The sequence below is a fragment of the Colobus angolensis genome, unplaced genomic scaffold (assembly GCF_000951035.1).
Source record: "Colobus angolensis palliatus isolate OR3802 unplaced genomic scaffold, Cang.pa_1.0 Scaffold75, whole genome shotgun sequence".
NCBI classification, from domain to species: Eukaryota; Metazoa; Chordata; class Mammalia; order Primates; family Cercopithecidae; genus Colobus; species Colobus angolensis.
In genome coordinates, this window is record NW_012121265.1 from 3868004 (window position 1) to 3885916 (window position 17913).

The 17913-nt window shown below is 36.8% G+C and overlaps 1 protein-coding gene across 1 annotated transcript in view; it reads right to left on the bottom strand.

Annotated features, from left to right (window-relative positions):
• Nucleotides 1-17913, bottom strand: part of ATRNL1 (attractin-like 1) — an 834587-nt gene that overhangs the window by 648235 nt on the left and 168439 nt on the right. The window contains exon 14 of the mRNA XM_011927827.1: nucleotides 3846-3978. Coding sequence (XP_011783217.1) covers nucleotides 3846-3978 — 133 coding nt within the window. The remainder of the gene's footprint in view (nucleotides 1-3845; nucleotides 3979-17913) is intronic.

Consider the following 17913-nt stretch of genomic DNA (forward strand, 5'->3'; position numbering starts at 1 on the left):
GTGTTTCATTAATATACTGATCTATAAAGTTAGACTACATTTTAGTTTCTATATCACATGAAATGTATTCGCACCTCTAGCCCTGTGTGAAGGACCTTGGATATATTGCTGCAACTCTTATAAAATTGTTTTAAAGCAGCTGTTTTCAAATTTTTGGTCTTTAAGTCTTAAAAATTATTGAGGGTCCCACAGAACTTTTCTTTATGCATGCTATATCTACTGATTTGGAGAGTTTTAAAATGAAAAATGGTTTTAAAATTTAAAATGGTAACTTTAACAAATACATGTACTTATTTAAAATAATAATTTTAAACCCCACTATAAATTCACTCTTCCGGCTGCTGAGATGTCTTGCTCCCTATGGTATACAAATAGGCCCAACGGAAATGTATCCTCAAATTCTCTTCCTGAGGGAAAGTAGCTGACAATTCAAATTAGACCTCAGCATCAAAAAATAAAGAAGGATTAATGAATGAATAGAGGATGGAGAGGCAGAGAGATCAGGGATAACACAAATAGAGCAATATGTTAATTGTAGAATCTAGAATGTAGGCATTCGGTGTACTCTACACAATTATTTCTGTTTTTCAATATTTGAAATAGTTCAGAACAAACTGTTGAAGGGGAACATTACAACTTAATAGCATCTTTTATTTTTATTGTTTTATATTTTTGTAAATGTCTTTAATATTTGGCATTTGACAGTTATATTCTCATACCTTCTTCTACATTCATTCTATAGGAATAGCATATATCAGATAGCCTTTATAAAACTCCATGGTAAACCCATAACAAATGGAGAATTTTAAAGGCAAATAATGTCTCAGTACTACTAGTCTTCACCAAATGGACCCACTCAAAACCATGTAGGGGACTCCTGTTCGTTCATGGTTGCTGCTCTAAGGATTAAATTGGATACCATGAATAACTCACAGCAGCTGGAACATAGTAATCCCTCAATAAACTATAATTATCATTTAATAAGACTGTGTACCATTTCCTGGTTTTCAGTTTGAGGCTATATGTGTTTCAATTATTCCAGTCATTTTAAATCCAAAATGCCAAAAAAGTTCTCCTTACAATGCAAAAGTTTTCTTAAATTATGTTTTTTTCTCACTTTACTGAATCAAGGAATAATTTAGATTATTATTGCCTGTCTCCTCACTTATTTTTTAGTGAGAACAAAAATAGTTAATTGACAAATCATTCAAATAAAAACAAATGCATGGGCCTTTGTGGCTAAACTAAATTATATTACCAAACCAAATATTTTTATACTTCAGGCTTTTGTAGTATTGAGCATCAACTTAGCAGTGGGGTTTAAAGGAAGGCAATTAATTTATAATGAGTTTAGTGAGATAAATTCAAATTGCCAAGCTCATATGAGATCAACGTAAAAAAATGCAATACACCAATTGTCAATTGTCATGGAATTGTACAACTGCTCTACAGACTGGGCCCTCTATTTAGAGCATTCACTTCCTTGGACAAGCTGAATGGAAATCAAATGATATATATCCAGTTGGCTGCTTAGTAAATATGAATTAAGAAAAGGGAATTTGTGTATAATATATTTCATTGTATCTCCAAAATAATAGCCTGGTCAAGTGCAGCCTTTATAACAAAGCAACATTTTTTGCCTAGGGAATGAATAGATGAGTACTACCAAAAGTAACTTCACCGTCATTTTTCCAAACTTCCACTGGCAACTAATTTCCATTCTAATCAAAGTAATATTCCTTTAAATATATACATTCCTTCATTCAAATCTTGTTTTGGTCCAAGACTAACCTTGTCATTTTAAGGAAACTTTGTAAATATTTTCATTGATCTACATTTTCATTTTATAGTTTAATTCTTAGAGATCAACACCACTTTCAACTTCTTAGCATCATCTCACTGTTGCTTCTTAAATCCTGCCTACTGCATTACTAATACTATCTTTCTCAAAATGAGCACACATGCACATCACACTGTTTAAAAGCTTTAAAGGCCAGTATGTAAACAAAATTCAAAGTATGAATGACATTCCAATGCCTCAATGGTGTGTTTGTTTGCTTGTTTTTGAGACAGAGTCTCACTCTGTCACCCAGGTTGGGGTGCAGTGGTGTGATCTCTGCTCACTGCAACCTCCACCTCCTGGGTTCAAGTGATTCTCCTCCCTCAGCCTCCTGAGTAGCTGGAATTACAGGTGCCCACCACCACACCCAGCTAATTTTTGTATTTTTAGTAGAGACACGGTTTCACCATGATGGCCAAGCTGGTCTTGAACTCTTGACCTCAAGTGATCCACCCACCTCAGCCTCCCAAAGTGCCAGAGTTACAGGTGTGAGCCACCACACCTGGCCTCGATGGTATTTTTAAAGGCAAAATAATTTTGATTTTATTACATGAACTTGTAAGAAAGACTCTTTTTTAGACAAATTCTGTGATGGAATTTTCCAATATGTTTTAGAATTACATAGGCTCAGAAACTTTTCTTTAAAAAAAAAACAACCCTGGGATTAAGAGAGGCAAAATACTAAATAGAAAGAAAACACCTAGTTAATAGCTACAACTTTGTCATTTACCAGCCACATAATTTTGAGCATATCACTTAACCAGCATGGATCTCAGTTTATCTGTACAAGCAGCAGAACTGGTTAAATGCCTGTATTAACTTTCAATTTTCTCATTTTTTTTTTTTTTGAGACGGAGTCTAGCTCTGTCGCCCAGGCTGGAGTGCAGTGGCACGATCTCGGCTCACTGCAAGCTCCGCCTCTCAGCTTTACGCCATTCTCCTGCCTCAGCCTCCCGAGTAGCTGGGACTACAGGCGCCCGCCATCTCGCCCGGCCAGTTTTTTGTATTTTTTTAGTAGAGACGGGGTTTCACCCGTCTAGCTCAGGATGGTCTCGATCTCCTGACCTCGTGATCCACCCGTCTCGGCCTCCCAAAGTGCTGGGATTACAGGCTTGAGCCACCGCGCCCGGCCTTATCTTTTATATTTCAAAGGAAGAGTACTTAGCATCCACTAGCAATGTTAACTGTGAAAAAATGAAATTACTTTAAAAAATGAGCTTTGCTGTAGTTTGTAAAATTTGGATTCTCATAAAAGCAGATAATATTTATTATAAGAAATTTATTTATTATAAAAGTATATTATATATAGGATAATAAGTTATATAAAAACAATTTATATTCTATTATGTTATAAAATATAACATAATTAATATATAAATTTATGGTTTAAATTTATTAAACATATAAACTATATATTTCTATCATTAAAATTACTAGATATATAATTTTAATAAATATATTATGTTACATAATATATAAGTAATATATTTATGTATTTCTTTTTAACATATTATATATATAATATTTTTAAAACCCTGAGATACAGAGAGGGAAAATATATAATATATAATAAATCTGTACTATATTATTATTTCCTTAAAATATTTTTTATAAATGTTATAATGTATAATGAAAATATGCACTGAGTTTGGAAAATAAAGGGCACTTAAATAAAATATGACAAAATGTTAATATTTGTTAAATCTGAATATGAAGTTTGAGTGCTTATTATTATCTACATTTTTAAGATTTTTTTTTCAATGAAAAGGTATCTAATCAATTCAACAGTATAGTAAACATATGAACACCTTAAAATAATTGGAAGCAAATATGCAATCAAAAAACTTTTCTTGGAGAAACAGTGCTATTAGTACTATAATCTTATAGGTTGATATTTGTTATGACTTTAATTTTAGAAAATGTAGTGTCCTTACTAAACGTACTTTTCTATGTCAGTATTTATCTGTATACCATAAACTCATTCACTAAATTTTGAAATCTTTACCTGGTAAAGCCTGGCATTCTTGCTGTCTCTGATCCCACTGGCAATTCAAGTTTAGTGAACAGCTTTTACAGCTGGTAAGTTTGTTACAAATCTGCTCATTTCTCACATGACACTTGGTGTAGTTCTTCACAGACTAGAAAATTTAAAAAGCATGTTATTTTTCACCTTTGTACAGCAATGATTCTTAAACTTCAGTGTATATTTAAATCCTCTGGTGAACTTTAAAATAAACATTTCTAACTCCAAATACAATTCAACTGAATCAGGCTCTCTCTTATTTATTTCATTAGTTTATTAAATTAAATTAAATTTGGCCTAAAGCTGCCTCTATAAGTAGTGAACTACAACCTAATTTAGGATGTAAACAAACTGTACCCTAACTTACAAGCATATTCTTGTAACAGATAGTTGAGTCTCAGCCAATCATAGCAATAGAGGCATATGTTTCAATGGACAAACTGCAAAATAGTCAAATAAGGTATTATAAACACAATGGCAATAGGCAAAGCTAACTACACTGCCTTGTTCAAAGGTATTACAAATTAAAATGGCAATCATATCCACTCCCACTGGAAAACATAGATTGATCCCTTATAAAATGGTTACTGGAAGGCCTATGCCCCTAATAATAGAACTCATGTATCTCCCGCTTCTACAAACTCTGACATGACTTGATATTGCACGGCTTTAATGTATTTTGCCAAAGTATATTTTCACCAGATAGAAGAAGCCCCCATGAACTGATGACAACCAGACCTTTCATGGTCTACACCCTGGAGATTGGCTCTTTTCAAAAGAGACACCAGAGAAAGATTGTCCTTGAACTCAGCTGCAAGGGACTACACTAAGTTCTTCTCTGCAGCAAAACTTCAGGGCCTTGAGCCTGAGCCTTGGATCCACATTTCTCAATTTAAGAGGACCCGTCCAACCTTGGGACAGTACACCCACTGGAAACTTCAAGGCAAAATTGACCAGGGACATTTCTCCTCAGAAACAAATGACATCCTAGACATGAACAGCTTTCCCAAGATGACAGATCAAGACTTCTTTCCTTAGTCACCATGAAACTACAGTCCTTTTCCTCTTTTCTCTGTTTTTATTTTTTATGTATACCCAGGAAGATAACATGCTTATTATGATTTCATAATCAATAGCTTTTGCAGGGAAAGTAACTGAATGTTGGATATGTTATGTTAAACCCAAATCCTTAAATGATCTTAGAGATTCTCTGCTTCACCTTCTAACAAATTTCTCTGATGTTCTAAGAGCAATATCTGGTCCTTTGTATAGGGTTAGACTTTTAGATTCACACATTAGGTTCTTTGTTTAAATCTAAGAGTAATTAAAACCTATAATGAGGGATTTGCAGTTACATTCTGCCAGAAATTTAATAGGATAACCAAAAGAAAGATAACTCAACAGTTTGTCAAGAAATTTATCACCCTAATCCCTTTAATTGTCAAGATCCTTCAACCATGCAATGATTTCATAATGGAGCCTTGGAGAAATATTACTAGTGCTCTCCAGAGTATATTTTTATCTGTACAGGATTTAACAACCAACCATATATGTGAGTAACTCCATGTCTCAATAAGTGGAAAATGTCGATTAAGGATTTTAACAGTAATACTGTTAGAATTGTCATGATTATTTCCAATAGCCAACTGGAAATTGAACATTAGTCTACACCTCTTAATTTACACTAAAGAATAAAGAGGAGTTTGCTGGCAAGTCTAAGTATCCATAAATGGGCATCTTTTGGTAGAATGCTCCTTCCCTGGCTTGGCACAAATGTAAATGAGGCTACGATTAGACATCTGTCTCAAATATTAGCTACTATAGCAGAAATGGGCTACAGTTGCCCATCAAACATCTTTAAATTCTCCTGCTAAAGTTGTTTTAGATAACATGATTGCTTTGGCCTATCCGTTGACTGATGAGGGAAGAGTGTGTGCAATAGATAACACCTCCTATTGCCCTTGGAAAGTTATGGCTGACATGATAGAAATTCAGTTTTAAGAAATCAAAAAACAAAGTGATTGATTAAAACAAGTAGATCCCTCTTCTGGCTTGTTGTTGATATATTTGATTTTGACCAGTTTGATTCATGGGAGCACCTATTAAGAAGTATACTTCAGTCTCTTAATATTACCCTCCTGATAGTCATTATAAATAGTCTCCTTAGTATGCCATATCCTCTCGGTTATTTTTTTATTTTTATTTTTATTTTTTTTGAGACAGAGACTCGCTCTGTCGCCCAGGCTCAAGTGAAGTGACGCTATCTCAGCTCACTACAAGCTCCGCCTCCCAGGTTCACACCATTCTCCTGCCTCAGCCTCCCAAGCAGATGGGACTACAGGTGCCCACCACCATGCCCAACTAATTTTTTGTATTTTTCGTAGAGACGGGATTTCACCGTGTTAGCCAAGACGGTCTCGATCTCCTGACCTTGTGATCCGCCCACCTCGGCCTCCCAAAGTGCTGGGATTACAGGCGTGAGCCACCGCGCCTGGCCCCTCTCAAGTCTTAAATGTTCATATCCAGACATCTGTTATATATCAGATGGTCTCACTATAGTTAAAATAATAAAAACACAAAGAGAATATAAAAAATCATCCAACTGACTTGACATTGGTAATTGTGAATTCCATATTCAGACCAAACAAGTCCATTATGATGGTGACAGAAAGTAGTATTAGTGCCTAAGGTTCGTGGTCAATTTCTCAAAAATGACAGTTGACCAAAAGGGGAAATTAAATTAAATTTGGCCTGATTTAGTATGTAAACAAACTGCAGCCTAATTTATGAGTGTGTTCTTATAACAGAGAGCTTAGTCTCAGCTAATTACAGCAGCTGAGCTTCAGCCAAACACATGCTGCCAACTGATTAGACTATTTCCATACAAGGCAAATGCCTCATCTCACCATGCCCAAATAGGGCAAATGGTGAGCTGTAGCCAATCAAGATGTTCCTAAATGTCACTTCCTTTTTCTGTCTAAAAATACTTCCTGCCCACATTGATAGCTGGAGGTATCTGAAGCTCTTTGTTCAAAGTGCTGCTTAATTCATGAATCAGTCTTTGTTCAAATAAGCTCTGCTAAATTTATTTTGTCTTGAGTTTTCCTTTTAACAGGTTAAATTATTGTTCTTGGAATTGGAATGAATGTTTATTAAAAACTAAAGTGTGTAAATTACATAATGTGAAACAGGCACCATCTAATGAAAACTTTTTCCAGTGAATTCAAAAAAAGTCTTCCAATTCAAAAAATAAAATCACGCACAAAGTCATTTCCATTAATGACAACATGAAATGGTTCTCATCTTAATAAAAGTATCTCACAGACCCTTGGGAATGAGGCAGAAATTAAAAGTAGTAAAAGGTAAACAGATGCTTTATCAAAATCCAATACAATCTAAAAAGATAAACGACTGTCACAATAACTCAAACTAATTTTACTTCCACAGACACTAAATGGTTTTGGTTAATTGAGATTTCTTCTGTATATATCTGTCACACTTCCTCCATTGAGGCTTCAAAGAATCTGCAAAAGTTTTATTTTATTTCCAAATCTCCATAACATAATCATATTTCAACTAATCCTGGTATTGAGAGATTAAAAGTTAATTTCAAAGAAAGAAAAAAAAAAATAGACAACATAGAAACTTTGATAGTGGTTCCTTACATATACCCAGGTTGAGATAATTTACATATTATCAATACCTATAATAAAACCTACCTCATGAAAATTAGATATTAAAATTTGTGGCTCAACTTTTTCTGTGGCTCTACTTTATAAGAAAAAAAATCCAAATTATTTAATGCTAAACATTGAGCCCCCACCTCAATCTTTTTGTTTTGTTTTGACTATAGGTATAAACACCTGAGGCCTTCTCATGTAAGGGAGCTAGATATTTGTTTTCACTCAATAAAGTTCAGAGTTAAAATTAAGTTATACCTATCCCATAGATAAAACTTATTGAAGCAATTTTCAACCACTTAGAGACTTTAAATGTCATTCACCAACTATTTATTTATAAGCCACTTCCTTCATAAAATACATTGCCATCACCTCCATTCCAAAGGTGTTAATTTCTATTAGAGCATATTACATTTACTATAAACTAACAGATAAAAAGTACCCAGATATAATTTTTATCTTTATTCATCCTAAAACATTACAGAAGATACATTTTTGTAAATTTCAAATCACTTTATGACTTTTTCAACCACTCCATTTTCATTAGAAACAAACTTTTTTATTGTTATTTTTTCTGATTCATAATTTTTTGCTTTCATATACTATATAAATATTAGCATTATCTTACATAATCATTACAGTATAGTTCTAAACATTTGATAGCTAATTAAAATAATTAAATTTACATGAATTATCAGATAAATAACCTATAAAAATGACATGAGAATGGCTAAACATATTGGAATAAGAAAAAGAATAATAGGTGAATCTTTAGAATAACAATGGTAACAGAGTCTCCATCCAAATAACTCTACTGCTCTTCATTAAGAAAAAACTAAGATCAGAGCAGAACTGAAGGAGAGAGAGACATAAAAAACTCTTCAAAAAATCAATGAATCCAGGAGCAGTATTTTGAAAAGATCAACAAAACTGATAGACCACTACCAAGACTAACAAAGAAGAAAAGAGAGAAGAATCAAATAGATGCAATAAAAAAATGATAAAGGGGATGTCACCACCGACCCCACAGAAATACAAACTACCATCACAGAATACTATAAACAACTCTACGCAAATAAACTAGAAAACCTAGAAGACATGGATAAATTCCTGGACACATACATCCTCCCAAGACTAAACGAGGAAGAAGTTGAATCCCTGAATAGACCAATAACAGGCTCTGAAATTGAGGCAATAATTAATAGCCTACCAACCAAAAAAAAATGTCCAGGACCAGATGGATTCACAGCCGAATTCCACCAGAGGTACAAGGAGGAGCTGGTATCATTCCTTCTGAAATTATTCCAATCAATAGAAAAAGAGGGAATCCTCCCTAACTCATTTTATGAAGCCAACATCATCCTGATATCAAAGCCTGGCAGAGACACAACAAAAAAAAGAGAATTATAGACCAATATTCCGATGAACATCAATGCAAAAATCCTCAATAAAATGCTGGCAAACCGAATCCAGCAGCACATCAAAAAGATTATCCACCATGATCAAGTGGGATTCATCCCTGGGATGCAAGGCTGGTTCAACATACGCAAATCAATAAACGTAATCCAGCATATAAACAGAACCAAAGACAAAAACCATATGATTATCTCAACAGATGCAGAAAAGGCCTTTGACAAAATTCAACAGCCCTTCATGATAAAAACTCACAATAAATTCGGTATTGATGGAACGTATCTCAATAAGAGCTATTTATGACAACCCACAGTCAATATCATACTGAATGGGCAAAAACTGGTAGCATTCCCTCTGAAAACTGACACAAGACAAGGATGCCCTCTCTCACCACTCCTATTCAACATAGTGTTGGAAGTTCTGACCAGGGCAATCAGGCAAGAGAAAGAAATAAAGGGCATTCGTTTAGGAAAAGAGGAAGTCAAATTGCCCTGTTTGCAGATGACATGATTGTATATTTGGAAAACCCCATCATTTCAGCCCAAAATCTCCTTAGGCTGATAAGCAACTTCAGCAAAGTCTCAGGATGCAAAATTAATGTGCAAAAATCACAAGCATTCTTATACACCAATAACAGACAAACAGAGAGCCAAATCATGAGCGAACTCCCATTCATAATTGCTCCAAAGAGAATAAAATACCTAGGAATCCAACTTACAAGGGATGTGAAGGACCACTTCAAGGAGAACTACAAACCACTGCTCAATGAAATAAAAGAGGATACAAACAAATGGAAGAACATTCCATGATCATGGACAGGAAGAATCAATATCCTGAAAATGGCCATACTGCTGAAAGTAATTTATAGATTCAATGCCATCCCCATTAAGCTACCAGTGAGTTTCTTCACAGAATTGGAAAAAACTACTTTAAAGTTCATATGGAACCAAAAAAGAGCCCACATTGCCAAGACAATTCTAAGCCAAAAGAACAAAGCTGGAGGAATTATGCTACCTGACTTCAAACTATACTACAAGGCTACAGTAACCAAAACAGCGTGGTACTGGTACCAAAACAGAGATGTAGACCAATGGAACAGAACAGAGCCCTCAGAAATAATACCACACATTTACAACCACTGATCTTTGACAAACCTGACAAAAACAAGAAACAGGGAAAGGATTCCCTATTTAATAAATGGTGCTGGGAAAACTGGCTAGCCATAAGTAGAAAGCTGAAACTGGATCCCTTCCTTACACCTTATACAAAAATTAATTCAAGATGGATTAGAGACTTAAATGTTAGACCTGATGCCATAAAAACCCTAGAAAACCTAGGCAATACCATTCAGGACATAGGCATAGGCAAGGACTTCATGTCTAAAACACCAAAAGCAATGGCAACAAAAGTCAAAATTGACTTTTGACAAAATTGACAAATTGACAAATTGACTTTAATTTAATCTAATTAAAGTAAAGAGCTTCTGCACAGCAAAAGAAACTACCATCAGAGTGAACAGGCAACTACAGAATGGGAGAAAATGTTTGCAATCTACTCATCTGACAAAGGGCTAAGATGCAGAATCTACAAAGAACTTAAACAAATTTACAAGAAAAAAACAACCCCATCAAAAAGTGGGCAAAGGATATGAACAGACACTTCTCAAAAGAAGATATTCACGCAGCCAACAGACACATGAAAAAATGCTCATCACCACTAGTCATCAGAGAAATGCAAATCAAACCCACAATGAGATACCATCTTACACCAGTTAGAATGGCAATCATTAAAAAGTCAGGAAACAACAGGTGCTGGAGGGGATGTGAAGAAATAGGAACACTTTTACACTGTTGGTGCGACTGTAAACTAGTTCAACCATTGTGGGAGACAGTGTGGTGATTCCTCAAGGATCTAGAACTAGAAATACCATTTGACCCAGCCATCCCATTACTGGGTATATACCCAAAGGATTATAAACCATGCTACTATAAAGACACATGCACATGTATGTTTATTGCGGCACTATTCACAATAGCAGAGACTTGGAACCAACCCAAAAGTCCATCAATGATAGACTGGATTAAGAAAATGTGGCACATATACACCATGGAATACTATGCAGCCATAAAAAGGATGAGTTCGTGTCCTTTGTAGGGACATGGATGCAGCTGGAAACCATCATTCTCAGGACACTATCACAAGGATAGAAAACCAAACACCGCATGTTCTCACTCATAGGTGGGAACCGAACAATGAGAACACGTGACACAGGAAGGGGAACATCACACACCGAGGCCTGTTTTGGGGTGGGGGGAAGGGGGGAGGGATAGCATTAGGAGACATATGAGTTAATGGATGCAGCACACCAACATAGCACCTGCATACATATGTAACAAACCTGCATGTTGTGCACATGTACCCTAGAACATAAAGTATAACAAAAAAAAAGGAAAATTATAGTCATTTATTGATACTAAACAAGTACAAAAAATGAAATTATGTTTCAAGCATACATAGAGCCAAGTTAATCAATGGTAAAAGAAAGCTGTTATTCTGAAACATAGCTGGCATTTCTGGCCTAATGAACCAGACACACATTATGAATAGTAACCACTATTCTACTTATCTTCACTCTAATATACTGAGATGTAAATTTTAAATGAAAATATATGAGAATAAAGCACATTGTTTGACCTATATGAAATAGGATATCAATGCACATAATCTAGACTGAAATCCCAAAGACCTCTCTGTATCCATTAACATTTGGTTTCACTTAATCACAAGACATTCTGATAAAACTGTCTAAAGGACACATGACATCAAATTCCAAATTTCAAGTGAGTACCATCTGCTCTCTTACGCTACCTCACCCAATGCTTTCCTTGTTAACACATCATCATCAAAAATAAAACATAAAGCAAAATGCCACTTTATAAATACTTGATAGCAATTTACATAATACAATTTTTAAGATATCTGTTTTCACTCAGATATGTTGTATTTTCATATGTAAACGTCTGTCATGGACTGAATGTTTGCATCTCCCAAAGTTCGTATTTTGAAACCCAATCCCAATGTGATGTTATTAGGAGGTGCAACTTTTGGGAGGTAATTTAATCATAATGGTAGAGTCCTCATATGTGGGATTAATACCATTATAAAGTGCTGAAGACACAAGAGCTCCCCTTCTACCAGGGGAGGAAGGAGTGAAAAGACATCTTCTGTGAATCAGAAAGTAGGCCGTCACCAGATACCAAATCTACTAGCACCAAGATCTTGAACTTCCCAGCCTCCAGAATGGTAAAGTATGGCAAAATGATAGACAACACATAAAGTTGGATCAGGCAAAATTTATTGATATGAGCTAAGCAGACATTATACATTTAATGTTATATGTTGGAGAGTCAGAAAGGGCTCTTCCTGCTAGTTAGCTAAAACGTAGACCAAAAGGTGGCCTACAGTGAATGATTTGGAAATGCTGGATCTGCCTTGGTTTAACATAGAAGACATTTAATGGCTTAGGGAGATTGGAATGTTAGAGTGGATTTGTCCTTTAAGATCTGCTCACCCTCCGTGAGAGGATCTAGAAGACACACTTTTCACCAATATTGAAAGGAATAAACTTGGGAGGGGAGCACTGGCATCCTTGAAGAGCTCCATGACTGCTCTTCTCCGTATGCCCTGCCTTGCAGTGGGAAGTGCAGTCACTGAATTGGGAAACATAAATGCAATAGGAATAATTGGATCTAGGTTGGCAGGGGCCAGGTAGCAGCACTCAACTACCAAAGGCAAGGTGGGTGTGGTTACTATGATGAACAGCAGAGTTAAAGCAGCAATTGGAATAGTCTGACTTGCTCACATCTATGGCATTGGTGAGGTGAGCATGAGGTTGTTCCTAGAAGTAAAATATATAGAAATCCTACTAAATTCCTAATTGATTTCTATAAGCAGGAAAGTTCTAAGTAAAGAAAACTCTAACCGGAATCGTAAATACAGAGAGTCAGAGTTCCTCAATTAAGTTCTAAAACTGAGCCAGTTTACAGACCCAAAGGCCTTGAATGAAGGGGGATGCTGGGTCCCCTTAAGGAAGGACCTCAACATACTACCAAAAAGGTATATTGTTCATCTTTCTCCTTGCCTTTCTCAAAGGGATTTACGGTGTTTACCAGAGTAACTCTGCACTGAGGAAAGGGAAATAATCAGTGTCAGTACTAGATGCTGGTTCTGAACTGACATTAATTCCAGGAGGCCCAAAACATTACTGTGGGCCACCCGTCAGAGACTTATGACTGCCAGGTGATCAGTGGAGTTCAGGTCCCTCTCATAGTGGGCTCATCCTGTGGCTATTTTCCCAGTTCCAGAATGCAAAATTGGAATAGACATACTCAGTAAGAAAGAAAACTCACACTGGTTCCTTGACCTGCGGAGTGAAGACAATTATGGAGGGAAAAGCCAAGAAGAAGCCACTAGAACAGCGTCTATGTAGAAAAACGGTAAGCCAAAAACAATACTCCATTCCTGGAAGGACTGCAAAGATTAGTGCCACCATAAAGGACTTAAAGGATGCAGGAGTGGTAATTCCCACTATATTCCCATGAAATTTGTCTATTTAGTCTATGTAGAAGACAGATGGATCTTGGAGAATAACAATGAATTATCATAAGCTTAACCGGGTGGTAATACCAATTGTAATTGCCTTATCAGATGTGGTTTCATTGCTTGGGCAATTAACACATTTCCTGGCAACTGGCAAGTAGCTAAACATCTGACGAATGCTTCTTTCTTGAAACTTGTTAGTAAAGATCACTAGAAGCAGTTTGTTTTCAGCTGGCAATGGTAGCAATACACCTTCACTGCTCTACCTCAGGAGTATACCAACTCTACACTCCTATGTAATAATTTAGTTCTCAGGCATTTAACTGCCTTTTCATTCCACAAGACATCACACTGATCCATAATATTGAAAACATCACACAGATTGGACCTAGTGAGTCAGATGTAGCAACTAGTCTAGACTTATTGGCAAGATATTTGTGTGTCAGAGGTTGGGAAATAAATTCATCTAAAATTCAGGGACCTTCTAACTCGGTGAAATTTCTAGGGGTCTAGCAGTATGGGGCATGTCAAGATATCCCTTTCAAAGGTGAATATTAAGTTGTTGCCTCTGGCCCCTCCTATAAACAACAGAAAAAAGAGGGAGAATGTCTAATAGGTCTCTTTGGATTTTGGAGGTAACACATTCCTCATTGGGGTATGTTACTTTGACCCATTTACCAAGTGATCCAAAAAGCTGCTAATTCCAAATAGATCTCAGAATAAGAGAGGGTTCTGCAGGTCCAGACTACTACGCAAGCTCTGCCAGTTGGGCTACATGATCCTGCAGATGCAATGGTGTCTCAAATATCAGTGGCAGACAGGATGCTCTTTGGAGCCTTTGGCAGGCCTCTATAGGAAAATAACAGATAGAAACTGAATGTTTAACCATGGGCCACCAAATTATCATGTGATTTTGGCCCATCATGAACTGGGTGTTATCTGACCCACCAACCCATGAGGTTGGGTGTGCACAGTGGCACTGTATCATCAAATAAAAGTGGTATATACATGACCAGGCTCAAGCAGGCCCTGAAGAAGCAACTAAGTTACATGAAGAAGAGGCCCAAATGTCCCTAATCCCCACTTCTGCCACAGTGCCTTCTCTCTCCTAGTCTGCACCTATCACTTCATGAGAAGTTCCCTAGATCACTTGACAGAGGAAGAGAAGACTGGTTTCTTTTACAGATGGTTCTGCACAATATGCAGCCTCTACCCAAAAACGGACTGCTGAAGCTCTGCTGCCCCTTCCTGGGACCTCCCTGAAGTACAGTAGTGAAAGGAAATCTTCCCAGTGGGCAAAATTAAGCAGTGCACCTCATTGTTCATTCTGTTTGGAAGAAGAAATGGCCAGATGTGCAACTGTGTATGGATTCATGGGCTGTGGCCAATGGTTTGCCTCTATGGTCAGGAACTTGGAAGGAACATGAATGGAAAATTGGTGACAAAAAAAAAATTTGTGGAAAAGGGATGTGGACAGATCGCGCTGAATGGCAAATAAGTGAAGATACTCGCATCCAGTGTAAATGTTCACCAAAAGGTGACATCAGCAAAAGAGTATTTTAATAATCACATGGATAAGGATGACCAGATCTATGAATACCTTCTTCCCTAGCCACCTGTGTCATCACCCAACATCATGGACAAAGTGGCCATGGTGGCAGGGATGGAGATAATGCATGGGTTCAGCAAAATGGACTTCCATTCACCAGGGCCATGACCTTGTGGTTATGGCTATGACCACTGCTGAGTACCCAATATGCCAGTAGCAGAAACCAACACTGAGCTCCTGATATGGCGCCATCCCCCTAGGTAATCAGCCAGCTACCTGGAGGCAGGTTAACAGAGCTTCCATCAGGGAAAGGGAAGCATTTGCTTTTACTGAAACAGACATTTATTCTGGCTACAGATTTGCCTTCCCTGCTCACAATACTTCCGTGAAAACTCCCATCAGTAAACTTACAGAATTCTTTTTCTACTATCTTGGTATTCCACACAGCATTGCTTCTGACCAAGGAACTCACATCACAGCACATGAAGGACAGCAATGGGCCTATGCTCACTGGTCTTATCATGTCCCCTACAATCGTCAAGCAACTTGTTTCATAAAACAGTGGAATGGGCTTTCGATGATTCAGTTACAGTGCCAGCTAAGTAGTAATACCTTGCAAGGCTGAGAGAAGGGTTCTCCAGAAAGCCATATAAGTTCTGAGTCGGCATCCAGTACATGGTGCTCTTTCTCTCACAGCCAGCATTTATGGGACCAAGAATCAAGGGTTGGAAATGGGAGTGGTACTACTCACTATTGTCCCTAGTAATTCATTAGCAAAACTTTTCTTCCTGTTCTTGTGACCTTACTCTTTGCTGACCTAGATGTCTTAATTCCAGAGGAAGGAATATTTTTTTCCAGAAAACACAACACTGATTCCATAGAATTGGAAATTAAGACTGCCACTTGGCCACTTTAGGTTCCTTACACCTCTAAATCAACAGGAGCAAGAGTGAGAGTGGAGATGGAGATGCCACACACTTTTAAACGACCAGATGTCAAGTGAACCCAGAGTGAGAGTTCACTTATCAACAAGCAGATGGCCCAAGCCATTCATGAGGGATCCACTCCTGTGATCCAAACACCTCCCACCAAGCTCCACCTCCAAGACTGGGGATTACATTTCAACATAAATTTGGACAGGGACAAATATCCAAATTATATTACCCTGTGATTGAGATCAGTGGAAAACCACAACAATCCAATTCAAGCAGGACTACTAATGAAGAATGACCCTTCGAGAATAAAGGTTTGAGTCACTCTAACAGATAAAAAACCACAAGCAGGTAAAGTGCTTGCTGAAGGTAAAGGAAATACAGAATGGTTAGGTAAGAATATACATATAATCCAGTCTATTGTTGATGGACATTTGGGTTGGTTCCAAGTCTTTGCTACTGTGAATAGTGCCACAATAAACATACGTGTGCATGTGTCTTTATAGCAGCATGATTTATAATCCTTTGGGTATATGCCCAGTAATGGGATGGCTGGGTCAAATGGTATTTCTAGTTCTAGATCCTTGAGGAATCGCCGGGGCCTGTCGTGGGGTCGGGGAAGCGGGGAGGGATAGCATTAGGAGATATACCTAACATAAATGACGAGTTAATGGTTGCAGCACACCAACATGGCACATGTATACATATGTGACAAACTGCACGTTGTGCACATGTACCCTGGAACTTAAAGTATAATTTTAAAAAGAATATACGTATAAATACTAGCTACAAACATGCGATCAGTTACAGAAATAAGGACTGTAATTGTATTTCCTCCTCATTTTGCTAAGAATACATCTGTGTGTGTGTTTGTGTGTAATGTCTTTGTTTTCATTCCCCTCTTATTCCCTCATCATGTAAGATGCTCATATCAGAATTTAAGCACTGTTGATTTTACATCATAGTATTTAAGTAATAGAATATCAAGGAGAGGAGCAAATATCACTCAAGGACTTTACCTCCTTTTCTGGGAAAGAGATTGATGTGTTTTCCAGTTGTACACAGGATACTTGTATCATGTTAGGTAGAATATGACCTAGTTATTATCTTCATTTGAAAATTAAGTATGTTTTATGTAGTTATGTATAGGTGCCAAGTTGACAAAAGGTAGACTTGCAATGGTTAATTCTATGTGTCAACTTTTCCAAGACATGGGGTGGTCACTTATTAGGCTAAGCATTATTTCTGGATACGTCTGTGGGGGAGTTCTGGATAAGACTAAATTGGTAAGCCAGGTAAAGTAAAATGCTCTCCCTACGGTGGGCATCATCCAATCCACTGAGGGCCTGAAAGAACGAAAAAGTAGAGGGAGGCAGAATTTCCTCTCTCTGCCTTTTCTTGCTCTTGGACTGAGACTTACACCGACTGCACTCCTGGTTCTCAAGCCTCCATACGTGGAGTGGAATTTACATCATCAACTTTCCCGGGTCTTCAGTTTGCAGATGGCAGATCCTGGGACTTTTCAACCTTTATAACCACATGAGTCAATTTCTTATAATGAATCTCATTATGTATAGACATATTATATGTTTATATATTATTTATAAACAAATATATATTTATATATCTACGAACTGTGTATATGTATATATATATAGACAGATTCTGTTTCTCTGAAGAACTGTAATACAAGTCCCTGATTCCCATGTCTTATTTTATTCAACTCCCACTTCTACTAAAATAACTCCCATTAGATGAATATTAGTGGATATCTTAAAATGTAATTTAAATTTGCAAAACATAACCATGTTATATTAATGTTAAAACTCAAATAAAATTGAAGTATATCTTGTTATTAAAACAACTTGTATCACTGG